At 38.2% G+C, this 11835-nt stretch overlaps 2 protein-coding genes across 2 annotated transcripts; one reads left to right on the top strand and one right to left on the bottom strand.

The window, feature by feature from the left end:
- The first annotated feature begins 808 nt into the window (after positions 1-808).
- LOC21400977 (1-phosphatidylinositol-3-phosphate 5-kinase FAB1B) lies at positions 809-9731 on the top strand. Its single transcript, XM_010098240.2, has 12 exons — positions 809-976; positions 1307-2244; positions 2517-3260; positions 3672-3825; positions 3948-4292; positions 4424-5317; positions 5407-5738; positions 5854-5977; positions 6060-6215; positions 6762-8297; positions 8378-8644; positions 8963-9731. Exons 2-12 carry the CDS (start codon positions 1625-1627, stop codon positions 9287-9289), a joined length of 5499 nt encoding a protein of 1832 aa, XP_010096542.1. The 5' UTR covers positions 809-976; positions 1307-1624; the 3' UTR covers positions 9290-9731.
- A 140-nt stretch (positions 9732-9871) lies between these two features.
- Positions 9872-11030, bottom strand: LOC21400976. Its single transcript, XM_010098239.2, has 3 exons — positions 10746-11030; positions 10469-10593; positions 9872-10342 (listed from the first exon to the last, which is right to left on the bottom strand). Exons 1-3 carry the CDS (start codon positions 10923-10925, stop codon positions 10204-10206), a joined length of 444 nt encoding a protein of 147 aa, XP_010096541.2. The 5' UTR covers positions 10926-11030; the 3' UTR covers positions 9872-10203.
- Between the last annotated feature and the right edge of the window lie 805 nt (positions 11031-11835).

Raw genomic sequence — 11835 nt, 5'->3', positions numbered from 1 at the left:
TCGATTTTTTGTTTTTTTTTTTTTTTTTTTTTTTTTTTTTTTTTTTTTTTGGGGGTTATTTGTACTGCTAGATTTTAATTATGCGTATTTTGTCATTTTATTTTTGAACTTTTATTTCTTTAAAATTACTTCTTACTTTAAACTTTTTAACAATTTTGATACTACCATTAAATTACTGCCCAAATTTTTATTTTTATTTTTTTTGTAATTTTCAGTTCTTTAATCCAGACCAAAATTGTTAACACAAATATTATTTGTAAAAAAAAAAAAAAAAGTTTAGGGAATAAAAATTAAAAATCAAAATAGTATAATACTGGATAATTCAAGGACTAAAATAACTCTTTTTTTTTCCTTAGCTTACTTAAAAAATTGCAAAATTATAAAATAAAGAAAAATTATATCATGCATCCACGTAGGAAGGAGAGTCTCTATCTCTGCCACAGGAAAAGGCCAACAACAAAAGACGGAGAAGATAAAAATGGAAATAAACAAAAATCCAATAATAAAATAATAATAAATCAATGAATAAATAATTCAATCATCTTTCCAGTTTTCGATGTGTAGACGAAAAAAACACAACAGTAATAACAACAGATTTTATCATGTGTTGAGTTTCGTGGCTGTTTCATTTTTGTCCAGGGATTCCCTATATAAATGTCGCCGCACGTTCCCTTGGGAACCGCGAAAGAAAAGAAGAAAAAAAAACTCGACGACGATAATCAGATTCGACAGAACATGATAATATGAAGAAGTGTTAATTGGTGTTTGAATCGACGACGAACCGCTTTCTGGGTTTCACGAATTTTTGTCCACCTATATACCTATTTCTCTCTCTCTCTCTCTCTCTCTTTCTTCGTGAGAACTTTCGGTTTGCAATCACGGTTTGTGGTGGGCACGTGGCAGGATTCTAGACAGTGCCCATTTTTGTCACTCACTGGGTTGAAGATCTGATTGTGATTACCTTGCCTTTTGACTGGTACTATTTTGATCATATATTATAAAGACCTCTGTGTTTTTTAGTGGAGAGAGAGAGTTTTGATTGTGGTTTTTTGATGGGGCTAGACCAATTACGGTTTTTTTATTTGCAGTTCGTGTTTTAATTGCTTTTTTTTTTTTTTTTTTTTGAGTTTTGGAATTTACAAGGTTTGAGTGTTTACGCGTGGGAAGTGATTCAAGACATATTATTTTGAGTTGGGTCGTCCAAAGAAGAACGCTTTGATCTCACTTTCTTTTGTTCTTCTTTGGTTTTTGAGTTTTTGTCTCTTCTGAACTCTTGTGTTTTTCTCTTCCTTCATTTTGATTTCAGGCCTGGGGGTCTTCTCTGAATTCAGTGTTGTGAGTTCTACTTGTGGTTCAAGAACTTATTTTTGTAGGAAACCTCAGAAAGATATTGATTTAATTGTAGTAAAGAAGTTGTTTTGGGGGCTTGAAAATGGGGAAATAAGTATTCCCTTGTTGTTTTCAGAACTTTCTGCTGATGGGTTCAAGTTAGTAAACAATAGAATCATACTGATTCGTTGCCTAGAGTCTTAAGAGCCCCTTTTTAGTTATTGGTTGAGTTATGGCTTCCTAGGAATGACAAGTGAGCATATCATAATGCCCGGAACAGTTAGATTGTTTGTCTATGGATACCACCTACAAGACATTTCGTCAGCTGGTTGGCGTGGTGAGCTCTTGGATCTCTTGGAGATCTGAGCCAGCTAATGTGTCAAGGGACTTTTGGATGCCTGATCAGAGCTGTAGGGTATGCTACGAGTGCGATTCGCAGTTCACGTTGTTTAACCGGAGACACCATTGTCGACTTTGTGGCCGGGTTTTCTGTGGCGAGTGTACAGCAAACTCGATCCCTGCCCCATCTGGTGATGATCCAGGGACAAGCTTGCTGGAAGAGCGGGATAAGATCCGGGTGTGTAATTATTGTTACAAGCAATGGGAGCAGGGTGTAGTAGATAATGGGACACAAGTATCCAAATTAGGCCTTAGTAGTTCACCATCAGAATTTAGTTTGGCCAGTACTATATCAAGTGGAACTGGTAACTGTAGTAGTATTACTTTTGCCTCAATGCCGTATTCATTTGGGCCGTATCAGGAATCTCAGTGCAGTTCCGATCTCAGCCCTCTCACATCATCTTTAGTGGAAGCAAACACAAATGAAAGAAGCAACATGGCACCAGGAAGGAGCAATGACCTTGTCACAGATATAGGGGTTATATCTTCCGGACAACATGGAATTTCGATGAACAGGTTGGTATTATTTTCTCCCATGCATTTTTTTTGGATTCAACTTAGCGCATACATGTTTTAAGCATGAAAGTTCTACTTTAGGGAAGAGCCTGTAAACCTGCTGATATAATGTTATATGTTAAAACTAGAAGGACAACATTTGATTATTTTCAATCATTTAGAATTTCATCTTCTAATTCTAAATGACATAGCAAAATAGGTACATTTTACTTTTTGATCAATGCAATACACCCATTTGTAAATGAGATTTGTTCCTTTATCTTTTGTATCAGGAGTGAGGATGGGGATTATGAGTATGACATGTATCGTATGGATTCCGAGGCGATGCATTTTCACTCGGCCAATAGTTATTATAGTCCAGTTGATTTTGAAGGGATGAATAATGATGAGAGATTACATAAACTAGATCCTGACAGCGAAAACATTGATTCGAAAAGTTTGAGCAGCTCCCCAATACAATACCACAGCTTTGAATCACAACGCCTGGAAAGGATTCTACAGCTTGGGAGAAAAGAAGATGAACATGATATGGGCTATGAATGTGAAACATCTTCCTCATTATACCCTGGTCGTAAGGTTGATGCGGAACCTGTGGATTTCGAGAGCAATGGACTCCTCTGGCTCCCCCCTGAACCTGAAGACGAAGACGATGAAAAGGAAACCGTCCTCCTTGATGATGACGAAGATGATGCCCCTGGAGAATGGGGATATTTACAAACCTCAAGCAGTTTTGGAAGTGGGGAGACTCGCAATAGGGATCGCTCAACGGAGGAGCACAAAAAGGCCATGAAGAATGTGGTTGATGGACACTTCAGGGCTTTGGTGGCTCAACTATTGCAGGTTGAGAACCTTCCTGTGGGTGAAGAAGATGACAATGAGAGTTGGTTGGAGATAATTACATCTCTATCATGGGAGGCTGCCACACTATTAAAGCCAGATACGAGTAAAAGCGGAGGGATGGATCCAGGTGGATATGTCAAAGTAAAATGCATAGCTTCTGGACATCGCCGTGAGAGGTAAATCCTGTAATTCTTCAATCAGTGTGTCAGTACTTTATGTCATGTTGCTCTGCTTCCCATTCTTGGTCACTGACTCCTCAAATTTTTTTTTTTTTTTCTTTTGGTAAACTCTTTCTGAGAGTTCCAGAAACCATGTGCCTAAATAGTCAGTCTAGTGCTTAGGTTCAATCTGGTATGAAGGTGCTCCTGGAAATAAGGTTTCTCATTTATTTACACATTGATCTAACCACTCATAGAAGAAACAAGGCCTTTTCAGCAAAATAAAACATTTAAGGATATTGATAATTGTAGCCACACACTAAATAAATTTGTTTAAAACGTATTAAATTTGTACATGCACGCGTCTATGTTTGCTTCTGTTGTTATCTGGACTCTTTTCTTATTCATATTATGACGTTTTTTTTCCAGTACTGTGGTCAAAGGAGTTGTTTGCAAGAAAAATGTGGCTCACCGGCGAATGCCTTCAAATATGAAAAAAGCTCGTCTCTTGATACTTGGTGGGGCTCTTGAGTATCAGCGGGTGACTAACCACCTTTCAAGTTTTGACACTCTGTTGCAGCAGGTTATGGTCATCTGAGTTTTTCTCTTGATAGTTTGTCACTTACCGGTTTATCGTGTGTTAGTAGATTTTTGTTGACTTCATTAGTCATACAAAGATGCTGATATGATTGACTCCTTATCCAGGAAATGGACCACTTAAAGATGGCGGTGTCAAAGATAGAAGCTCATCAGCCTGATGTCCTTTTAGTAGAGAAGTCAGTTTCTCGATATGCTCAGGAACACCTTCTTTCAAAGGACATTTCACTTGTTCTAAACATAAAGAGACCGCTTTTAGAGCGTATAGCCCGCTGCACAGGAGCCCAGATAGCCTCTTCAGTTGATCATCTCTCATCACAGAAATTGGGCTTCTGTGAGTCATTTCATGTAGACAGGGTTATGGAAGATTTAGGCACTTCTGGGCAGGGTGGGAAAAAATTGGTGAAGACGCTAATGTACTTTGAAGGCTGCCCAAAGCCTTTGGGTTGTACGGTAAGTCCTGCATACTAATCGAACATGGAAAGTGCTTATCTTAGGCTGGATTGATTAGGGTACTAGTTAGTTAAGGCTTTTCAAGGCTAGATTGGTTTGTACTGAATTTTGACCTCTTGTCTGTATGTCAGATTTTGCTGAGAGGTGCTAGTGGTGATGAGTTGAAAAAACTTAAACATGTCGTCCAGTATGGAGTTTTTGCAGCTTATCACTTAGCTGTGGAGACATCTTTTCTTGCTGACGAAGGAGCTACTCTGCCAGAACTCCCATTGCACTCTCCAATAACTGTTGCACTTCCAGATAAAGTTAAAAGGGTTGACAGTTCCATCTCAACGGTACTTGGTTTCAGTGGAGCACATGCAGGTGTTGATACAAAGTCTGGGGCTCTTCATGAACCACAGAGATCCAACAGCGTGCCGACCCCAGATATTTCCTCATACATCAGCAGTGCACAATCTTGTAATAATTGTCCTACCTCTCTACCCACTAACACCTTTTCAAGTTTTACCGATTCTGCTACTTTTCACTCAGCTCCGACTGGACAAGATGTTTCAGATACTCACCAAAAGAACATTTATTCTTTTTATACATATGGGGAGAAAAATAAATCGTGTTCTATAGAAGCACAGGTGGTTGAACCTTCTCCAGTGAACAATGGCCTGACTTTGATGTCTAATCATCTCACTGTGAACAACAGCGGCTTGTTAGATGCTATGAGCCAACACATGTTGTTCCCAAATGACCAGGGTGGAATAACTCAGAATCAGGTAGGAAGTGCAGACAAGTCATTAACGTTACATGAAGATGGGAGAAGCCATGTAGAGGAACCAAGATCTTTGCAAGTAGAGGTCAAGGAAGAGTTTCCTCCATCACCTTCTGACAATCAGAGCATTTTGGTATCCTTATCATCCCGGTGTGTCTGGAAGGGAACTGTCTGTGAGAGGTCTCATTTGTTTCGAATAAAGTACTATGGAAGTTTTGATAAACCTCTTGGTCGGTTTCTGCGTGACCATTTATTTGATCAGGTGAGTTCTCTGTCAGGAACGCATGTTTTTCTTTTTACAATAACCTTAAGGTATAGTTTCTGAAACTGAGAAACTTAATTATCTTCCAGAATTACCAGTGCTCATCGTGCGAAATGCCGTCTGAAGCACATGTCCATTGTTATACTCATCGACAAGGAAGCCTTACGATATCTGTCAAGAAGCTACCAGAAATACTCTTGCCAGGTGAGAGAGAAGAAAAAATCTGGATGTGGCATAGATGCCTTCGGTGTCCCAGGGTTAATGGTTTTCCTCCAGCAACTCGGAGAATAGTCATGTCTGATGCTGCTTGGGGATTATCATTCGGGAAATTTTTGGAGCTCAGTTTTTCGAATCATGCAGCTGCAAGCAGGGTGGCAAGCTGTGGCCATTCTTTACATAGAGATTGTCTACGTTTCTATGGGTAATGCTCTTCATCTTTTCAATATGTTCTCACTAAAAATAAGGTCTGCCTGTATTCCATCAAGTCCCTTTCATCTTTTTATTCATGGAGACATGGACTCTTGATATGAATGCAGATTTGGCAAAATGGTTGCTTGCTTCCGCTATGCATCAATCAACGTTCTTTCTGTCTATCTTCCACCTCCCAAATTAGATTTCAATTACGAGAATCAGGAGTGGATACAAAAAGAAACAGATAAGGTACAATGATCAAAACTTTTGAGGTTTTGGATTGGAATTTAAGTTTTACTCATGACAAATGATTTAATTACCTGGTTAATAGGTTGTTGACCGGATGGAGCTTTTATTTTCGGAAGCCCTCAATGCTCTTAGTCAAATTGAGGAGAAAAGATCTAATTGTGGCTTGAGAACACCTGAATCAAGACGTCAAATTGTTGAATTGGAAGGGATTCTACAAAAGGAAAAGGAAGAATTTGAGGTTTGGCTTCAAATTTTACTTCTTCAAATTCGAAGCTTTATTTGGACGAATTTCATTTTATACGCTGCAATAAGCATATTAAACCAATGTTCCTGATAATTAGAATGACTTGAATTGTTGAACTATCAGTCTATCACGAAGTTAGCATTTTGGCTCTCCTAACCATCTGGGTTCATCTAAAGTTTTCTTTCCTTTAACATGAGTTTTGCCACAATTTGCTATGACCTTTCATAAATATTCACATTGGATATACGTGTTTCCGTTTGGCCATTTTATAAAAATTTATCGTGACTTTGTTGATGAAAAATTCAAAACTTTATATTTAGGACATCTTAAAAATTACATATTGGAATAATTTAATAGTTATTCACTATGGTATTCATAACCTCCGTCTTGAACATCAGAAAAAATGCAGAACATTGTATGTTTATTGGGTACTTTCCAGTTTCCACGTTAACATAGATCCAAAAATTTTAGTAAATGTTACATGCATTGGCTGCCATCTCACTGTCTGTATTCTCACATTTTTTCTGCACATCCTTTCAGGAATCTCTCCTAAAAACATTAAACAAGGAAGCAAAGAAGGGTCAACCTCTTATTGACATCCTTGAGATCAATCGGCTACGAAGGCAGCTTCTTTTCCAATCTTACATGTGGGACCACCGCCTTATTTATGCAGCCAGCTTGGACAATCACAGCTTCCGAGATAATCTGAGCCGCTCAATTTCTGCACACGAGGGGAAATCTATTCCTAATAGTGAAAATGTTGCTGACGTGAATGTGACAATCAAGCCAGGAAAAGGCTATCATAGTTGTGACTCCTTTCTCGTGGATGCAAAAGTTGATAAGAGCTCTGATTATCCTGTGAAATTTGGTAGCGATGCTGATCAGTCCAGCACGGTTTTTCCAGAGCCAAATTGTGAAAAAGAAGATGGAGCCCATCTGACTCCTTCGACAAATGGTTGTGATCAATCTGAACTTTCGGAATCCAAGGTTAAAGTTCGTAGGGTTCTCTCAGAAGGAGAATTTCCTATCACAACAAATTTGTCAGAGACCTTTGAAGCTGCATGGACAGGTGAAAATCACACAGCTACAGGGACCCTGAAGGAAGATACCAATACACTTTCTGATTCGACCATAGCAGATTCTTCTGCCTCCTTTGGTGTTACAGACAAGTTAAACTTAGACCAGGCAGATGAGCATGATGAGCCAAAGGTGGTTAATTCTTTTTATGCTTCATCTACGAAGAGCCCTGAGAACCTGGAAGACTCTATCAGCTGGTTAAGAATGCCCTTTCTAAATTTCTACCGTTCACTGAACAAGAACTTTTTCTCTAGCACTCAAAAACTCGATCCATTAGGTGTGTATAATCCGATATACGTTTCCGCCTTCCGAGAGTCAGAACTCCAAGGTGGGGGCAGGTTGCTTCTGCCTGTTGGCGTTAATGACACTGTAATTCCAGTGTATGATGACGAGCCCGCAAGTATTATCTCTTACGCTCTAGCTTCACCAGAATATCATCTCCAAGTAAGTGATGAGGGGGAAATGCCAAAAGACGGAGGGGATTCTATGTCTTCGTTATTTTCTGACTCGAATTTTCGCTCATTCCATTCTTCTGAGGATACGGCATCCGAAGCCCGTAGAAGTTTTGGATCTAGTGAGGAAGGATTTTTATCATTTTCTGGATCTCGTAGTTTGGATCCATTCTCATATGCAAAGGCTTTACATGCCAGAGTTTCTTTTGGAGAAGATGGTCCACTTGGTAAGGTGAAATACTCTGTGACTTGTTACTATGCGAAGCGGTTTGACGCCTTAAGGAGGATCTGCTGCCCTTCTGAACTTGATTTTATAAGGTCTCTTAGTCGTTGTAAGAAGTGGGGAGCCCAAGGTGGCAAGAGCAACGTCTTTTTCGCAAAAACCTTGGATGACAGGTTTATTATCAAACAAGTCACAAAGACAGAGCTTGAATCTTTTATCAAATTTGCTCCCGAGTATTTCAAGTACCTGTCGGAATCAATTACCACTGGGAGTCCAACCACTGGGAGTCCAACGTGCCTGGCAAGGATACTTGGGATCTATCAGGTAATCTTTTTATTGGTCTTTGCATTTGGCACTCTCAAAGACTTCATACATAAACTTAATCTTGTTGGCTTTATTGACAGGTTACGTCAAGGCATCAAAAAGGAGGGAAAGAATCAAAGATGGATGTTCTGGTCATGGAGAATCTTCTGTTTGGAAGGAATGTGACACGACTGTATGATCTAAAGGGATCTTCTCGGTCAAGGTACAATAATGATTCTAGTGGGAGAAACAAAGTTCTGTTGGATCAAAATCTTATTGAAGCAATGCCTACATCTCCCATATTTCTTGGGACCAAAGCAAAACGCTTTCTAGAGAGAGCCGTCTGGAATGACACTGCTTTTCTTGCAGTAAGTTCTGAAACTCTTTTCTTGCAGTAGTTTACTCTACATGCCCTTATAGTGTAGATTGTCCAGCATTCAAGTTGATCACATTCTTTTTAGCCATTTCTAGGGCCGGTTTAGTATTTGCTTTTGGAGGTCCCAAAAGTCCTTTGCATACGGCAAGATGCAAGTAGTGTGTTTGATATAGATGCTTACAAGTGCTTTGCATAGATACAAATCCACTTTTATACTTTATTTGAAAAGCTAGATTTTTAAAATTTCACCTTTTCAGAAATGCAACAATCTGAACCAAGTCTTGATGTCAAATTGGCTTTTGCTATGCAGTCTATTGATGTAATGGATTACTCGCTGCTGGTTGGTTTGGATGAAGAGAAGCACGAGTTAGTTGTCGGGATAATTGATTTCATGAGGCAGTACACATGGGATAAGCACCTTGAATCATGGGTGAAGAATTCTGGCATTCTTGGAGGGTCAAGGAACTCGTCTCCGACGGTTATTTCACCCGTACAATATAAGAAGAGGTTTAGGAAAGCCATGACAACCTATTTTCTGATGGTCCCAGATCAGTGGTCTCCTCCACCTATGTTCCATAGTAAATCTCAGTCTGATTTAGGTGAAGAGAACTTGCAAGGCGGGACATCGGTCGACTGATGCCGCGAGTCCTTGATTGTACATTCATGCATTTATTTCGGGCTTAATCTTCCGGCTGATGGTTTTCTTTTCTCATTCATTTATTTCCTTTATTATTAGTATTTTTCATACACCAATTCTTTGATATAGCAGTTTCATTTTTATTTTTGTCAAGAAAAGAAACTCGTTATTATTTGTTGGAAGATGCAGAAGAAGGCTGTTGAAGCCAAGGAAATTCTTGTCAGAGGTACGAGTATTGGATGACCTCTCCATGAAATCCTTGTAGCAAAAGAAGAAAAGGGATATTCATGTATTTAGCTTTGCAACATGTATATGTAGTCTATCACTGTCGTGTATATCTGTAAATTAGATTTCAATGGTCATTTACAAATTCCTCTCTCTCCCTCCTAACAGCGTCTGCTTAATTTTGGTAGATGCAGAAACATAACTGGTCACAGAACACCAAAAAGGAAAACCTCATTTTCAGCATCAACTTATACCAGATTTTCCTTGCAAATCAAGATGACTAAAAAGAAAGGAAATCTAGATTAATGCCTTTTTTTTTTCCTTTACGATAGAATTTCTGCCTTTATTTTCTCTCTTTAAATATTAATTTAAGCGGGACAGAATTTTAAGATAAAACTAGAGAGGTAAGTTAAGGAGTACATACTTTAGCTTTCCTCTAAATGTATGTAATCCAATTATGGTAACTATAACTGCCAAAAGAGTAAGAAAAGAAGTAGTGGGATCATTTAGTTCATTAGAGCATCAGTTGATGTTCAAGAACGGTTCATTTATACATGCTATTTACATTCTGTAAACGGAGATGATCCTTTTTTGGTAGCACATCATGTTACATAATAACAATAATATAATTGAAGCAGCAGAGTTGTTTTGAAAGTCGAAACGTTTCTATAATTGACTCGCACAAATAATTAGCGAAATGAGTTAAATCCATTGCAGTTGATGTCCCCTTGCACAGCAACACCTTTCTGATCAGCAGCAGGGTTCAATTCAGTGCCTCTAACAAAATTGATCCATCTTTGTTGAAGAATATCAAACATCTCCGAGTCTCTAAGATCAAGGCCAAAAACGACAAATTACTCGATCTTTGAACAATATTCAAAACTAGAGGAAACTGGACAAACTGTCATATTTGATCATATACACAACTGAGATCATGTCAAGTGTTGAACTAACCTTGAATGAGAAGATTTTCTCTGAATCTGTTGGTGATAACGAGGACCCTCATCGTATCCTTCGCAGACTATTTCTCCGCTTTCGTCTGCGTAGCAGATTATTCCATTGGATCGATCCTCGAAAACCTGCATAAAAACATATCAGATTTATGTGATCAGTGAAACATGATCGTTTTTTCTTTTTTTTTTTTTCCCCCCAGTTCAAGTTGAGATTTTTGTGTAAAGAGTAAATGGGAAGTAGAATTAATAGTGAAAGAAAAATGAAAAGAACTCTTGACCTTTTCTTTGAAGGAGGATGTGATCTTGAGCGGGGTTACTGTTTTCTTGAGTACTGGGATATTATTGTATCTGTGTTTGAGCCTCAAAACTTTGCTGATAGGTTTTATAATTAAGCTAGATTTTTCAGCGGATATGATCTTCGTCGGCGAAAAATCACATGTTAAGGCCATTGATCTCATGCCACAAGGAGCAGATGGAGGAGGAGGAGGAGGAGGAGAAGAAGAAGATGCTAGATTGTGGTTGCTTTTTAATGGGGCTTTGGCCTAACTTGGTATAGTATTAGAAAAACGGCCTTGTCATATGTCATTTTTGTTAGTTTAAATGTTTAATTGTTTTGAGGTAAACACTAACCATGATTTTTTTAAAATATAAAACAAATATAAAACTCAATTATTGATAGGTTATGTCATATCATAGTGCCATTATAATTGGTCATATAGGTGAGGGCCCCACATTGCTTATCTTACTTATACCACCTATTGATGCCGGTGAAACCCAAGTCTTATTATTTGTTGCTGCTTCGGTTTTAGTGGTAGTGGGTCTATTCACAGTTTCACAATACTGAACTTTTTCTTTTTTTTTTTCTCTTTCTTTTTTGGTTTTTTAATGATTTTAATTAACTTTTGAAAGGTGTTCAAAACCTTCATCGTTTTTGTTTGACGATAAAAGAGGCCCATTTCCTTCCAAGAACTAACCATCCAATAAGATCTATTCACGCTGACGCTGAGCGTTGAAAATAGAAAAGAATGATACATTATTCAATGATGGGAAAGAAGTGGCTTAAAATGAAATCCAACGCCTTGAACAATTTGATACTTTTTAATTCACCCCCAAAAAGAAATTAAAAAGAAATCCATAATTTTTATTGAACTAAAGAAGGAGATAGCACCTGCCAAAAAGAGAAATGATGATGGATATGGAAAGTTAGGCAAATATAGTAAAATACAAGACACATACCATTCAATAAAAAAAAAAAAAAAGAGACATACTGGTAAAGAAGTCTTGACGTTTTATGCAGGAGAATTATGTATTATGTTGCATTAGATTTTCTCTGTGCCCTCGGCTTTAAATGCTTACAATTTTATTTCC

Source organism: Morus notabilis, unplaced genomic scaffold (assembly GCF_000414095.1).
Source record: "Morus notabilis unplaced genomic scaffold, ASM41409v2 Scaffold1315, whole genome shotgun sequence".
Classification (NCBI taxonomy): Eukaryota; Viridiplantae; Streptophyta; class Magnoliopsida; order Rosales; family Moraceae; genus Morus; species Morus notabilis.
This window is presented reverse-complemented; position numbering and strand designations above follow the sequence as displayed.